Raw genomic sequence first — 17,065 nt, 5'->3', positions numbered from 1 at the left:
CTTGATCGCTCTCGATTAGCGTCCATACTTGATCTCTCTCTCTCTCTCTCATATTTGCTTGCATACAACGATTAGCTTTTACTTGTGTCTCAAACGAACTGGATTAGATCAAGTTGTAAACAAATTGCAAGCAATCGTTGAGATCCTCTTTTTACTTGTTGAATCGTAGCTATTCCATTAATTTCTTTATTATTGGTAATCAATTAATTCTGCTTGTCATTTTGACAGTTTTAATCTAGGTTCAACTCTTTTGGATATGTTCTCTCTCTGCTAGTTGAACGTCCTTGTTATTTGCATCGTATCCATCTATGGAGGTCTGATTAAATCATAAATACCGGATGCGGTTGTTAACTCATCTTAGGTAGCCACATGATTTGATATGCATGCATCGAGTGTGGAAATATTTAACAATTTTCTGCACTTTAATTTCTTTGTAGTTTATGTTCACAATAATTTTTCAATCTCCTTCTAAAACTCTCATTCGTTTAGTCCTATTTAGGGTTCACGACAATGATGAATTTGAGGAATGGAAGTATAGATGTTTCAGTTACAAAATAGAGGCCTTGTCTAGCAAGCAAGTTTTTGGCCAAGTTTGTTTGCTACAAGTTTTTTAACAACTTCAACTACAGTGACCTCAAAAAATTTCTCAAAATTTTTAAATTATACACTTCAAAATATTCAAAAATTTACACACTTCAAAAAAATTTTCTACAACTTCTACAATAAACTACAGTAAAATTTTAGACAAACATCCAAAAAACTCACTTGTCAAAAGGGGCCGAAGTTAAGTAGGCTGACAGCAAGAGCTTATGAGCAATTCTTATTTGAAAACTTGAAAAGCATGTGGAGTAATTGAAATAGCTGGTTTTTAACCTATCAATTTAAATTGAGGAAGTTATTGAGCTTGTTGCTGCATTATAAACTTACTTCATTCTATTCGACTATCTGTGGTTGAGAGGGGTAATCCTTTTGACATTATCTATATTTTCAAATGCTTGTGCATTCATGAGCATATAGAAAAAGCTGTCACGCTAAATTCCTCAGTAAAAGGAATAGAAACTGATAAAGAACCGAAAGAAAGATAATCATATTAATGATAAATGAAGAATGTCACATATGATATTCCTTCCAATTTTCTGCTTGCACCATAATGACTTTGTTCTGGCTCTTTGCACCATAAGATTCCATGCTCTAAATTTATTTTGTTCCCTTATTTGATTCCTAATTGGACCTTTTATTTTGAGGCAATTGCTGTAATTTGGGTTGAATGTTGGGGGTTGTTTTTGTAAGCCATTGACAGGTGTCGAGTCTGTGCAATAATAATTACCTATTCAAGAAAAATACAAATTTTATATATAACGGTGAGTAGGGTCGAATCCACAGGAATTGGGGATAATTCGTTTCTTCCAAAGTCCGAAGTATGGGGAATTTTTGGAGAATATAAAATAACTAATTAACTAACTAATGAAACAACTAATATAAATAAACAAGAATTAATCAATAACCAATACGACTCTAGCCAAAGGTGCAACTTTTCAGACACAGTCCATTCAACTGATCATTGATGTAAAGATAATTTAATTACTCATTAATAGATTGATTATAGTTGTCATACACGTGATAAACAACCAGCCTTTCCTTACTTTTTCGATAGTCAAGGTACGACCATTAACTATTTTCCTAACCAAGAAATAACCATAGATAAGACTATAGGATTTAATTTCTCGATTGCAATAAGAATTAGAAAAGCCCAACCCTAACCAACAAACATGCTACGAGGGTTCGTTTAAGTTAGATCATATGTTTCCCTAACATGAAACTAATCATGCTAGTCGCCACTGGTATTAATCAATTGAACAATTACGGATTCAATCAATTAATCTGACAGTAGATTATTAGGTTAATTCGAATATCGAGCCCTTGACATTCAAAGAATAAAACAATCATAAGAAGTTAACTAGAAAATGTACAAATACCAATGAATAAAAGAAATAAGTAAAATAATTCGATTTCACAAATGTTTGGAACCAAGTCTTCAAGTTGACCTTCGACTAGATGAGGAACTTAGCCACGCCTCATAGAGAAATTTCCACTCGAATTAGTAGAATTCATGAACATCAAACTTTGTTCTTAAAACAATCTAAGGGGATGCTTGTTTCACAGATTGGAATCGGAAATGGAAATGGAATCATAGACTCTGATTTTGGAATTAAACTTTTCAGTCCAATATCTAGCTTGGTTCACACATTAGAATTAGCATCATTCCAATTCCTGATGCTTGGTTTGATGAGTGTTTCGGAATTAAATGCAATTAAATTTCATAGTTACCCCTGATATAACAATTCTTATAAAACATTTAAAGTACCGGCTCTTTATGGATATTTTACTTTCAAACATTTAATTTATGATAAATATATCAATGTTTGTAAGTAAAACTGAAAAAGTGTTACAGTAATATGCTTACAAAAAGGAAATAGATAGGTTATCTATTTAAGATAAATTAAATATTTTTTAAAAAAAAAATGGCCCATAAAGTATTATTAAAGTATCATTTTTCCATAAAAGACCAGCTCTTTATAGTTTTCCTCTATTATAAGAACAGAGTGCCCATTTTCCCATAAACAAATTTATTTATCAGATAAAATAAAAATAAACTCATTTTCCAATAAAACACCAGCTCTTTATGACTTTTCTCCATTATAAGAACAGAGTACCCATTTTCCCATAAACAAATTTATTTATCGGATAAAATAAAAATAAACTCATTTTCCAATAAAACACCAGCTCTTTATGGCTTTCCTCCATAAATTATCCATTTTTCCATCAGCTAATTTATTAGTTGGATAAAATCAGAATAATGTTAAATCACAAAGCCTACAAAGTCTTGGATTTGGGTTTCCAATCTGTAATTGCAGATTTTGTGGCAAAGAATTGTTACGAAAAAATACCAACTTGTTCTGTTCTATCCTTCCAAAACCAGCGAAAGGAGAGATTAGGACGGCTCTAAGAACCAAAACAATGACAACCAAAGCCACACAATTGCATCCCAGAGAATTCAAATGCAGTCCAAAAAATCTCAAACGCTTACAATGCCATAAGTCCATTTGAGATTCAATCTTTAATCCCGACTATCTCGTCATCGTAATCAATACAAAAAACCAACCAATCAGAACTGATCCCTTTTCACTCCAATTCTAGGAATTCACCCATAATTCCAGAGCCACGACAGTTCAAATCAACACATCACCGATGCCGAGATTGAGGGTTTTCTTCAATTTTTCTTAGAGATCTTTCTCGTGGAAATCTTGTTGAACAATTTGCTCACTGAAGATATTTGCCCACTATTAATCCATTTAGATCTATTTTAGATCTATTTTTTTCAAGAGATTTTGGATTACAGATGAAGACTATATGATGAAGAATAATAGATAGTAAAACTGATGAAGAAGAAGAACAGAAAGAGCAGCGTGTGATGGAGAGAAAGAGAGGGTAAAGGAGTTTTATATGTGATGGGTATGTCCGTCAAAAATGTTGTATAAGGGAATGAGTTGAGGGTTTTGTCCAAAACCTCCCAATTTGTTCGGTAATGGGATAAGTCCCATTTTTAGAAATGATTCCAAAATTTGCATTCCAATAGGCTTAATCCAAGCAACAAATAAGGGGTTTATTTCATTATGTGATTCCCAAACCCTTTAACCAAGCAGCCCCTAATATGTTTCACGCAAGAAGAGTAAAAGCATAAAGAAGGAATTATCTCCTGTCTTGCGGCCTCGGGACGAAGACGAATAATAGAAGAATCTCCCTAATCTAAACAATGACTAGTCTCTCATCTCGTCGGTTTTCCCACCAAATAAGGAAAACAAAGAGATAAGGCAACTACTGAAGTTTCCTTCTTTCTTGTTTCCTAATGCTAGTAAACTACTAGTCACGAAAGGAAAGGCATTGGTTTAGCACATCTTGGAGCCGAATTTGCAAGGATTCTCAAGGCTTCCCATGTGCACGGCATTTTCTCAAGAAAGTCACCACTTTTAGTATTTTTTGCTCCACTTCCTATAATTAGGTCCAAATACTAAATATAAGTATATTTCAACAATTAAAACAATATTTGGTAAGGACAAAGAGGGAAATTAACCATAAAATTAATAACAAATTATGCCCTATCAGCCATTCGCCGGTCATATTTCTTTGGCCTGAGGCGATTCACCGACAACCATCAAAATTGCAGAGACTCCTTCTTCGTTCCTCCTCCTCTTTCACTGTCTTCTTCTCGCTTGTTCCTTTTTCAGTCATTTAGTTGCCTCTTAGCAATTTCTCTGCATCTCTCTACAAACTTGGATAGAGAGTTTCTGACCCGATCTCCATAACCTACGCTCTCTTGTGTCACGCATCTTTTATAGTTTTATTCCCTCATGAGTTTATAAACCACACTAGTTAATAAAGGTTTCGAACTGCATGTCCTCGTGGTGCATCTCCATGCATGTCCTTGTGGAGTTGCTTTGAAGCATTTCATGATGATTTATAAAGCACAATTGATGATAGAGGCTAGCTAGATCTTGGTAGGACATCCATACAGCCATATCGGTTTCTCTTCATCCTTTTGCTGGTCAGACAGATCTTGGCGGGGCATCCGTGCAGCCATGCCAGTTTCTATCTTTTTGCTCCTTTCGCCTCCCACTTCTTACTTCTCTACATTGCGGCAATCGGATGACAGAGGAAGCAAGGTTATCGAGGTTTGTGTCATGAAACAGAATTTAGCTAAATAAAGCTGAAGGCGTGGAAGCAAGAATCATGGCTTTATCAAGAGGTGAAGGTGTGCACTCAGCAAAGAAGGCGTGAAAGTTAACGAATGAGGCAAGAGAAAGCGTGGAACCAGAATCACGCCTTTACAAGGAAACTGCTCAAGAAACGTGAACTCAGAGAGCAAGTGGACCTGCAACAGATTTTGTTAACCAAGCCACGTGGACAAGCTGGATTGGAAGAGCTGAGGAAATTAGTTGTTAGTTAGCTATATATAGTCAGGATCAGAGATGAGAAAAGTAGGAATTTGTTAGTTATTGTTGGGGATCATTCCCTGAGCAATGTCCCCTTCTGATTTGCTTCATTCTTGTTCATCCCCTTTTCCTTTTCCCGCTAATTCTGTAATCTCCTTGTTCTTATCAATATAATACCATTAAGTTGAATTCTTATCAGCTTCACTAGTAATATTGCTTATTATTGAATTCTGAGCAAGTTATCTTGTTAATTCAAACTGTGAACAACTCCATTGCCTGATTCTTGTTCCATACCATCACGGTGGTATCAGAGCGCAACTACGAGCCAGCGGGATGACTAAGACTCAGGAGGAGACACTGAGGAGGGATCTGACTGAGCTAGGAAGTGTAGTAAGAACCTTTGCCTATAGAAATGATGGGATAGAGCAGGTTGTGAGGACAAAGGAGCATAGCCAGGAGAGCACAGAGAAAGCCATTAAAAACTTATATCAAAAATATGAGGGAACGATGAACATGATGGCACAGATTATGTCCAAATTGAATGATAAAGGGAAGGAAGTAAGGGGGGAGCAGCTCTGGAAATGACCAGATAGTGGAGGTGGTTAAGGGAAAATATGAGAAAGCTGAGAGAAGACGGGGAACAAAACTGCCTAGGAAGGACTTTTCCTTGTTTGATGGGACAAATCCCAGGGAATGAGTTAAGAGAGCTAATAAGTATTTTCAGATCCATGGAGTAGAGGAAGAATTGAAGTCTGATATTGCATAACTCTACCTTAAGGACAGAACAGATATTTGGTTCCATGGAATGTTTTCTGAAAGAAGGGCAGTTCCATGGAATGAGCTGGCCATGGTAGTTTGTGAAAGATTTGGAGAGGAAAATCCACAGGAGGCCATCGAGGAGTTCAACAAACTGGTGCAGACTAAGGTTGCATATAAGCTGAAGCTACTTGAGGGATCCAAAGTTCACCCTGTGTTTCATGTATCATTGTTGAAGAGAAAGGTAGGGGAAATGCAATTCCTGTACTCCAACTACCAAACATGGATGGGAAGGGTCATTTGAGGGTGGAGTCAACAGCTATTCTAGATCGCAAAATCATCAAGAGGAGGAATGTAGCAGCTGTGCAATGGCTCATCCATTGGTGGGGAACCACACCCGCTAAGGCCACATAGGAGGATGCAGAAAAGATTGAGAGGGAGTTTCCTGAATTTCAATCTTGAGGACAAGATTGATTGAAGGGGGAGCAATTGTCATGAAATAGAATTTCGCTAAATAAAGCTGAAGGCGTGGAAGCAAGAATTGAAGGCGTGTACTCAGCAAAGAAGGCGTGAAAGTTAACGAATGAGGCAAGAGAAAGCATGGAACCAGGATCACGCCTTTACTGAGAAACTGCTCAAGAAACGTGAGTTTAGAGAGCAAGTGGACCTGCAACAGATTCTGTTAACCAAGCCACGTGGACAAGTTGGATTGGAAGAGCTAAGGAAATTAGTTGTTAGTTAGCTATATATAGTCAGGATCAGAGATGAGAAAAGTAGGAATTTGTTAGTCATTGTTAGGGATCATTCCCTGAGCATTGTCCCCTTCTGATTTGCTTCATTCTTGTTCATCCCCTTTTCCTTTTCCCGCCAATTCTGTAATCTCCTTATTCTGATCAATGTAGTACCATTAAGTTGAATTCTTATCGGCTTCATTATTAATATTGCTTATTATTGAATTTTGAGCAAGTTATCTTGTTAATTCAAACTGTGAACAACTCCATTGCCCAGTTCCTGTTCGGTACCATCTTAGTTTGCCTCCATTTACCTTTTCTTCTCCGCACCGATTCTTCCCGTCTTTAGTCGTGTTGCCTCCCAAGACGTTCTCTCAAATCTCAATCAATTTCTATCTCTTTCATAAAAACATGCTGTGAAATTTAATTTACAATTTTGATTCTTAATTTGGGATTTAACTTAGAAACTGGTTTGCCATCTATTTACCATCCTCAAATTACCTCTGAGATCGAAATTAAAGCATCAGATATCTTGAAATTACCTCTTCTCGAAGCGCAAATTAAAGCATCCAAGATGGGTGATTTAATAGGGTAAAATATATGGTGGTAATGTTTGAGGCTTGATGCTGATGTGGTGAATCATCTATAGCTCGAGTTGCTAGAGGCTTCAGGTGAAGAAAAAAGAAATACGGTCACTTTTACAGCTGGTTTTGATGTTGATTTCTTTTGTTTACTTTTATTATTTTCTTTTTTTTATTTCATGTTTGCATTTGTGTCTGAGACTTCATATTTTTTGATTGTGTCGGCTTCACTAACAATAATTATGCTATTTAGGTATGAGTTAATGTTTATGACAATTAGTTTGTGTTGTTCCCTGAAGTATTTTGCAATTAATTAGATGGTGATTTATGAAACAATTTAGTAAGATGGTATTTTAATTACAGATTCTGTTGAAATTAAGTTGTTGCTGGTGGCAATGGATTCCTTGTCCCTTAAAAAAAATGTTACCTCTTTTTTTGCGCATTCTATTTATAATATAGAATTTGTAAGAAATGATGTGAAATCTATGAATCTTTTGGGATTTTTCCATTTTTAGTCTTCGTAATTTATCCCTATGCAATTTACTTGGTAGGAAAAATCTCTTCTTTGACTGTAATTATTTTTGCTTGTATACAATGAATTTCAGTGTATATTTAAGCTAGGTTCTGATTTACTTTTCTGGGTTTTTTTTAATATAAGTTTGTATTGGTTTGTGTAATTCATATGTGAATTGACTAAATAAGTAGACTAATTTTAGCAAAATTTGAACCTTTTTGGTAATGGGATTGTTGCTCTTCAGTTCACTGTTCACCAGTTAGCTTAATCTAGATTATTTTGATGTTCAATGCAGTTCAAATTTCTGTTCTTTTTTTGTTACTATAACATCCCAATTTGAGGGACTATACAGCATAGGTGTTCACTGATATTTCTCATTGAGGACAACGTTCTTTAGTTGATTCCTTACAATAATTTCTACTCACTCTTTTTTTTGGTATGATGTCATTCGACTTCCTGGAACTATGTTTGTTCTTGTTGCAGGTCCTTATCATGGAGCTGGAGATGTATGGAGGATAATGGCAGAATTGCCAATACTCATACGTATGAATCTCCTTGAATTGGGTTGTAAACAAGATTTACGCTCCATATCTTGATGAAAAGTGAGTTTTACGGTGCTATTGTCTCATAATTTACTTGCTTCTATGACATTTTTTCAATATGGTTTATGTGTTTTCTAAAGGATTAAATTTAAGACTAAAGGATGCGATTAGTAAAACTAAAATCTAAAAATTGAAATTTGAAATTTGAATCCATTAAATTACTGAATTGTTAAGTATTAAATCAAATACATTTGAATATATATCACGTTCAGTGATAAGTAAATAACTTATCACTTATTTTTTGGGAGTAAGGCTTGTCTAAGAAATTTAGCGCCACTTAATTAATACTAATGTTTAATTTTTTATTATTAAATATGTTTGAACATATTAAAAGTTGAATCTAGTAAATTTAAGTACTGAATTGGGTTATTAAACGAGGTCTAATTACTTTATTTCGTTGCATTACTCTTTGAAGATAGAGGTCAGCTTTAAGATGTTGGTAATCAGACATGGAGCCCCGTGGTCGGCAAGTGAACATGTTTCGACTTTTTTGTTAAATTAGCACTCCATTGTTTCACATTCTGTCCATTGTTTCACATGCTGTCAATCTTCTTTTTCTCTGTATCTCAATGTTTAAAAAAATATTATTCATGTCTCCAATTTTAACTACATTTTCCTTACCTAGTAGATGTGGTGAATGTCTTCCAAGCGTTAATTCCTGAAGTCCATTTATGTTGCAATCCATGTGCTCCCTTGATTGAAAAGGCTTCTACTTTGATAATGGTTCGAGGTGCTTATTACCGGTGTAAAAGATATTATTTGTCTAAAATATATGAATTTGGTGATACTATGTTAACCCTTCTATAGGTGTCTTGCCTTCAACTTTGGTTTTTCCTGGCTATGATATATTCTAGGGTAAAATACCAAAAAACTCTCAGTAATTTACTAAATGTTTAATTTAACTTCCTCTGGTTTGGAAATCTACATTACAACTCCCTATGGTTTCAACTAATTTAAAAATTGGACGGAAAGCATCCAATCTAACGGTTATACATGAAATGTCAATATTGTCCCTATATAAATGAATTCCCTATGATATGTCGAATGTTCAATTTAACTCCCTGTAGTTTGAAAAAATTACACTATAACTCCCTGTGATTTCGACTAAATTGAAAATTGAATGGAAAGCATCTTACATATAGTAGGGGCAATATTAACATTTTACACACAACCGTTAGATTGGATGCTTTCTATCTAATTTTCAATTCAGTCAATACCACATGGAGTTAGTGTAGATTTCCAAATTAGAGGGAGTTAAATTGAACATTTATCAAACTACGGAAAGTTTTTTGGTATTTTGCCTTATATTCTACTAGAATTGTTTCTGGTACACGTGAGTAGTAATTGCCAAAATAATCAAAATTTTCAGTTGTATGTCTCGTACATGCTATTTCCGTTTCGATTTTAATCATTATGTTACCACTTTGGGCCATGTGTGTGAGTATTCAGTCTTCAGTTAATCAAGTTTATCTGCTTAGTTCTCTGGGGGGAAGATTTTGTCCGGAGATGGCAAAATAGGCGGGTGGAAGGGATTTGCTTGAATTTGAGATGGGACCGAATAATATAGGTTTAGCCCCAACCTTATCCATATGTGTTTCGAAACTAATTTGGGCAGGATCATTTTGGAATGGGTTTAAATTGATTCCATCCAATATCCAAATCTATTTTTTGTATTCTTTTTTCCTTTTATTTTTTTATTTTTTATATAATTTTTATATTTTTTATTTATTAAATTTCTTTTAGTCTTATTGTGAATTTATATTTTCCTGAATTCTTTTCTCCCTCAAATTTTCTTTTATTTATTTTCTATGTATATATATTTTTTAATCTTTGACTTCCAATGTTGCTAAATTTTAGTTGAGAAAAAAATAAGTCTTATAAAAACTTAAAAGGACTTGTATTTATGAGTATAAAGAAATGGCATTTGGAACTATGGCCTTGCTTGGTAGGCAAGTTTTTTGCCAAGTTTATCTGCTACAAGTTTTTTAAAAACTTTAACTATAGTAATCTCAAAAGGCTTTTAAAAAATTTTAAACTATACACTTCAAAATATTAAAAAATTTACATACTTCAAAAATTTTTTAAACAACTTCTACAATAAACTACAGTAAAGTTTTAGACAAACACCCAAAAAACTCACTTACCAAACGGGGCCTATAAGCCATCACAAAACTACCAAAGGCTGGACAAAGTATGTTTTTTAATAAAATTATAGATTAATGACTTCCATATTACTCCCAATATTCATTTTGATCAGTATTCTACTAGAAAAGGAGTTCAAAACCATTTACAAGTCTAAAAGCGCCTCCACCATCCCCGTTTAGGCCTGACTGCACAACTATTGAGTTTTCATCTCAAAACAAGAAGTTTCTTTTGACATTTTTCAAAATGCACTCTAAATTGAGACTGGCGACAAAATTTTTACGAAAAAATGGAAATTTTTTTTTTAAAAAAACTAATTTCTAAGGGACAAAAAAGTTCAGGAAACTAGAAGAATAACTATGGTTCACTTGAGTTATTAAAAGCTATACACAATTATCAACTTAAATTTACTAAATACCTACATTATCATATATAGTTACTAATTATTAAATAAAATAATGCTGTCATTACCATAAAGGCCTATAGCATTAGCAATAAATGATTTTAGAATAAAGTGTACGTTCTAATTCTATTTTATATGAGATAAAAAAGTATATATAAGAATAAAATCATCATATCTTACATAATACAATACAAATCTCGGTACACAAAGGAAGTAGCGGTGTTTAGTTCAATACAATAAAAAAAAACAAATACCTATCAAATAATATTATGAAATGCAAAAACATAAAGAAGCAAGCATTTTCACCATATTTTCAATAAACATTTTCATCCTATATTGATCCACTGCAGTGACCAGATGATTGGGCCAAAGCTGGACTTTATGTGCTTCTAATTTTTCCTTCAATTTTTTTCCCTATGGCTGGCTTCGGTACAAATGCCCATCTTCTGTTTAGTGCAGCCGCATCTCCGAGAGTCTTCCCTTTACTTTTAGCCGTATCTTTCTCTGACTCTTCCCTTCATTTTTTTTCCCAATTTCCGTTTCTCACTTTTTTCACCTCCTTCACGGCCAAATAATGAAGAAATTGAAGAGTCGGCCGTCACCTTTATTCTTTCTTTTGCTTTCCCTTTCCCGCTGTTATTGTCTTCCTCCAATAGCTTGTCGTCACCTTTGTTTTGAGCCGCAGCCGGACGATGAAGAAATTGAAGAACCGATCGGGTTGTTTCTCCAAATAATTACTTCAAAATCTAGAGTGAAGCTCAAAAAGTAGTGATGGATCACGCAGAAATTGCTGGTGTGATTCTCCCTTTATCCCCACTTTCCCCTAAATCTTGTCTTTGTGGCTGAAAAAGGAAACAAGAAAGCATGGGAAAGGACTGCAACAGCCGTATAGCTGTGGTGGACCACCGTTTGTAATTGTAGGACAATAATTTACTTATATAATTGCACTTTGTGGCCTTTTGTTCTCTGTTTGAATTTTGTTTGGTTTTGTAAAAGGCTCTGCAACAGTCGTAGCTAGCTGTGGTGAGATGCCTTTTGTGTCCTTTCGGTGTCTGTTCATTTTTTGTTTGGTTTGGCTTCCTAGTTGCTGTTTAAACCTGTTTACCAGTACATATCCGAGTCGAATCCGAGAATTTGGCCGTTATCTTGCTACATGGTTCTAATTCGGACGATATCGGCTGATTCGGAGCGATTCAAATCGGATATGATGTATTCGGCTTTTCGGGTATCGGTATCGGAACGGTAGCTGCCGTTCCGATTATGACTCGGCCGAGTTGGCGAACCTTGCTCTCAATCACTTTTTTTTTAATCTCTCATTATCTTATCTTTTAGGTATTTCCACTCCTGATTTGCAGATACTTTTCCACTCTTTTAGATTTTTGTCACCCAACAACTATTCTTGCACAACTATTTGCAATTCTTGCACGGAAGTTTGTGAAGAGTATGCTCATGAAGTGGAAAAACTGGCTTTCAAGTTATTGGAGCTCATAGCTCTGAGCTTGGGGTTGCCAAAGAACACTTGGGATCCTCGGTTGCATGTTTCGTGTTCCAACCCAATGCCGCCTCTAGTATTGCGCCAAGTGTCCTGCTATATTTGTACTTTAATTTTCTAATAATTCAAATTGGTTTGGTTTAACACAAATTTTCTCTATCCTCTAAAACTTTGAACCAAAATTAACACACCGATCTAATTCATATACCAATACTTTTGAGTTAACTGCCTTCAAACTCCATCTGACGTTGATTGCTTTGAAAAAGCCAAAAAGAGAAAAGTCCCTGAATGTAGTGTTGTCATCTCCACTCCGATAAGGTCCACACTTCAACGACGTCGTCCTTTTGATTCCTCCACCAGCTCCGCCATTCCACGCAGGCAAATCTCCACTGCCGATTATCAGGGTCAATCATTATCCACCTTGTCCTAGCCCCGATTTGGCTTTGGCGGTTGGTCGGCATAACGATGGTGTGGCTTTGACCATTCTTGCTCAAGATGATGTTGGAGGACTTGAAGTAAAGAGGAAAAATGACGGAGAGTGGATTCTTGTGAAACCAATTCCTAATGCTTATATCATCAATATTGGTGACATTATCCAGGTACCAACATCAGAAATGACAAAAAGGCTAATTATACTAATAATTCAGCTGATTGTTTTGTCGGATTGTGCGCAGGTGTGGAGCAATGACAAATATGAAAGTGTAGAACACAGGGCGATTTTGAATTCTGAGACGGAAAGGTTTTCCATTCCATTCTTCTTCAACCCAGCACATTATACTTGGGTTGAGCCCTTGGAGGAACTGATCAATGAGCAAAATCCTCGCAAGTATAAGGCCTATAACTGCGGAAAGTATTTTGCAACCCGAAAGCGCGGTAATTTGAAGGAACTTTATGCTGAAAATGTGCAAATTTGTCATTTCAAGATTGATAACTGAGAAGCTGCTGTACTGGTGCATGCTTGTCGTAAAACATGTAATCTGTTTTCAGCCATTCACCTTGCCCTGGAAGACTACTTCTTCTGTATCTGTAAATCAATGAAGACTAAAACAGTAAAGCAGATTATGTCAAATGATAATTGTATTGTATTTCTTGCATTGGCTTACTTTTCTCTGAAATTAAACATGACAAGTCAATTGAAGCCTGCCGCCGCTTGCTAACTAGCACTTTCACCCGTGCAATGCACGGGATCATTTATTCATCAATTTGATACTTTAAGATAATTCAAAGATAACGTAAAATAAATTAAATAAAAAAAGTTATCAAAAAATTAAATAAATTAAATTCCATCCAAATAAAATATTTGATATCTTACATGAGTTCAGGGTTATATGTTCATAGAAAAAACGTAAAAAGTTATGGGTTCATTAATAAAAAAAAACTAGAAAACAATATAGAGGATGATTACAAGAAAATAAATTACAAGGAAAAAGTACAAAAATTCCTTCTAGTTTCTTCAATCCAACTAATGTCCTAAATGCAACAAAGAATAAAGATTATGAACACACTTGTTCGAATTGATACCGCAAAGCGTAAAACCAAAAAAAAAAATTCCTACCATACAAACCAGCTATTGAATCAGCCTACCTAGTTTAAGAAAGAGAAAGGGAATGAAATGTTTTGTGAACAAGATTAATACTGATGCTGCAATCTCAACACAATCGATCAGAACTGGTAAAGGAATAGTGGCTAGAAACTGGAAAGGAGAGGTGCTGAAAGCTTGGGCCATAATGGAGGAGAAGTTGGGGGAACCAGAAATTGAGGAAGCTGCAGCAATTAGAGCTGCAATGCAATTGGGAAAGGCAGCAGGCTGGAGAAGAATCGAAGTACAATCAGACTGCAAGAATGTGATAGACTGTATCTTAACCGTCTCATGCAACAACAGCAACTGTGCTGTGATACTGGAGGACATACAACAACTGAGGGAGTTTTTTGAGCAATGCAACTTCTCTTTTATACATAGGGAAGGGAATGAAGTGTGTCATAGGCTAGCAAAGTTTGCCTTGAAGCTAGTTAATGATGTATATTGGGAATCATGTTTCCCTGGCTGGATTAAAGATCTAGCAAGAATAGATTATGAGAGCAATGAGCTCCTTTTGTAAAGTGCTCTTGTATTATCAAGTTTAAATCAATACAAATGTTATCATTTTGACAAAAAAAAAAAGCAATATCTATTGTAGATAAACACAAATGAAAGAAAAATGGACAGAACATATAATCAGTTACGGCTACTATACCATATACACTCAAAAAGTGTATATAATGAAATCAAAATATTCACTTAACTTCCATGTGGTTTGCATAAATATTCATTTTATCCTCTGTGATTTTTGCATTTATCCACGTAATCTTCCTATAAATTTATACAAGGTAGCCAAATCATTGTTTGATTTAAAATGCAAGTTACATAAGTCCTTCATAGCAAATGAATGAGATAAAATATGAATAAAAGAATGTTTGTCGTGTTTCAAAAATCTAACTTTTTAAAAATTATAATTTGATTGTAATGTTTGTATTTTTCTTTCCAATTTTATTCGTTAATATTTAAAATTTGAATTTGAATGTAACATGCACATAATTTAAGGAAGTGACAATCTTGAAAAAAAGATTAAAAAGAGTTTTGACTTTTTTAACATGACAAACATTTTAGAATATTCCAAACTCGAAAGTATGACATTTTTAATGGAACAAAAGGAGTGAAATACTAAACTTTGGAAGTGGTTACATTTCTGAATGCCACTGTGGTGGGGAGAAAGAATTTCCCCCTTTATGGGGAGAAAAAACTTGAAGATAACACCTATTGGCTCAGAAATTAATGCGACAAATAATTGGGCATGCAGGCAGCAGGCATTTCAAAATTAACTGGGTTACCGGGTTAAAGGTTAAAAATAGCAGGTACATAGATTCATTGGATAATTTCAGAAACTTTCTCTGAGGTTTCTAATACTTTCACTGACTTTCCCTGAGAGTAAAGTTTTCATATATAGTTAGTGAAAATGGTTTCTTTTAAGAGTTACTAAGTCCCTAAAATGATTTCGGAAACTTCTTCATTAGATTATTTTATTTTGTAAAAGGAAAATGATCGGTTTCATCCTTCACATTTCACAAGAATATTCTTGTCATCCCTCACTTTTAAAACGAAACAATTTCGTCCTTGACATTTAAAAACTGAAGTTCTTACATTCCTGAACCCAAATTTCAATTTGAATCAAACCACCAATCAACCTGATTAGAAATTTTGGGGGTGTAATTGGTAGATCACTTGGTTAATTCAACTTGATATTCATGTAAAATTTAATGAACCCAAAAAGAAAAATTAATCTTTCCTACATTATCATTGTATACACTGACGGTTTTATGTACTGTCATATCATTTCAATTTAAATTTAAACACCAAATTTTATATTTATGATACACATCTAGATTCGCAAGCGGATATACTAACAGTGTATGAAAAGATTTATCCAAAAAAAACTCTACTATTCCAAGACAAAGAATGGCCTTTTATGTTATAATTTTTATTTTTTTGGTTTAATAAATATCATGTGAATATGATGGAATTGACTGAGTGATCTATCAATTCTATTTCCGAAATTTATTACTGGGTTATTGAATGGTTTGATTCAGATTGAAAATTAGGTTCAAGGATGTAATACATTTAATTTTTAAATGTCAGGGATGAATTTGCTTCATTTTAAAAGTGAGGGACGAAAAGAATATTTTTTGCGAAATGTGAAGGACGAAACAAGTGATTTTCCCTTTTGTAAAAAGATGAATTAATTAGCCGTAGGTTATATAAAAGGTTAAACTTACATAGCGGTCGATGTCATGGTACATTGGTAAATAGAGTGAAATCTTGGCTTAATTGTCTAATTGCTTTATCCTTCCTAAATCCACTAGACTGAATGCATTGATTTCATTTTCAAAATTCGCTAAGCAAACTAAACATCTGAACAAGAAAAAAGAAGAGAACATGAGAAAAGCTTCCAAACCTGTGATATACTTATAAATATAAAAGAAATCTTGTAATTGGTGTATCGCATGTTGGTATCCAAACGGCAAGTTCTGTTCTTATTATAATTCGTCTGTGTCAAATTGGACTCGAACGATATGGCGAACCATGGTTTTGATGATGTCAAAACTCAAAATTACATATCAGTCGCATATAAATTTTAAATTGCATAAAAAATGTAAAACAGTATCCAAAAAAAAAGAGAAACAAAAAATTTTAAAAACTCGATTTTTTTGGGTTCAAATCCAATTTTTGACCAAGTTTAATCAATGTATGTTCAAATCAATTGATTAACTCCAACCGAATACCCACCGGATTCCTAGTTCAACGGATGGAATCGATTGATCCCTGTTATATGGTGATAGATAATTGGTAGACAAAGAATGGATGAGAAAACTAATAAATCAAGTTCACGCGGAACCATTATTATGTTCTGATCTTTAGCTTACATACATTTGCGAGACAAGATTCAGAGAGCTAGCATGGGATTAGGATTGCAAATGAACCAAGTCGAGTCGAATTTTGATCTCGAGCTGAGTTTCGACTTAATTTTTTCAATCTTGAATATGAGTTCGAGCTCGACGAACTCTCAATATAAAATTTGAGCACGACCTCAACTTCAAATTCAAGTCAAGTCAATAAATAACATTGGACTCAACAAATATTAGCGCAAAAAATATCAGTCTTTAATCTGTCAACAAAGCTCAACAGTTGCATACTTATCAATCCTCCAATAACTCAGATTGCTGAACTCAACATATGGTATACACTGACACTTACTACTTATTTCTTCAATTTTACATTTCACACAACTTACAATTCCAAACTCCTGATTAAGGTGTGC

General features: G+C 34.4%; 2 protein-coding genes across 2 annotated transcripts; both read left to right on the top strand.

Moving 5' to 3' along the window:
- The first annotated feature begins 11,584 nt into the window (after positions 1-11,584).
- LOC113711287 (protein LATERAL BRANCHING OXIDOREDUCTASE 1-like) lies at positions 11,585-13,306 on the top strand. Its single transcript, XM_027234448.2, has 5 exons — positions 11,585-11,627; positions 11,717-11,768; positions 12,076-12,161; positions 12,531-12,811; positions 12,887-13,306. The coding sequence occupies exons 1-5, from the start codon at positions 11,585-11,587 to the stop codon at positions 13,145-13,147; spliced, it is 723 nt and encodes a 240-aa protein (XP_027090249.1). The 3' UTR covers positions 13,148-13,306.
- A 513-nt stretch (positions 13,307-13,819) lies between these two features.
- LOC113711286 (uncharacterized) lies at positions 13,820-14,311 on the top strand. Its single transcript, XM_027234447.1, has one exon. It carries the CDS (start codon positions 13,820-13,822, stop codon positions 14,309-14,311), a length of 492 nt encoding a protein of 163 aa, XP_027090248.1.
- The last annotated feature ends 2,754 nt before the right edge of the window (positions 14,312-17,065 follow it).

This window comes from Coffea arabica, chromosome 10e, assembly GCF_036785885.1.
Source record: "Coffea arabica cultivar ET-39 chromosome 10e, Coffea Arabica ET-39 HiFi, whole genome shotgun sequence".
Lineage (NCBI taxonomy): Eukaryota > Viridiplantae > Streptophyta > Magnoliopsida > Gentianales > Rubiaceae > Coffea > Coffea arabica.
The sequence above is the reverse complement of the archived record's forward strand: the minus strand, read 5'-3'. Positions and strand labels throughout refer to the sequence as shown.

Coding starts and splice junctions, on each gene's coding strand:
- LOC113711287 (XM_027234448.2), top strand. CDS start 11,585: ATGGGAAAGGACTGCAACAGCCGTATAGCTGTGGTGGACCACC. Junction 12,162..12,530: donor TGCACGGAAGTTTGTGAAGA/GTATGCTCATGA, acceptor CACTCCGATAAG/GTCCACACTTCAACGACGTC. Junction 12,812..12,886: donor ATATTGGTGACATTATCCAG/GTACCAACATCA, acceptor GATTGTGCGCAG/GTGTGGAGCAATGACAAATA.
- LOC113711286 (XM_027234447.1), top strand. CDS start 13,820: ATGAAATGTTTTGTGAACAAGATTAATACTGATGCTGCAATCTCAACA.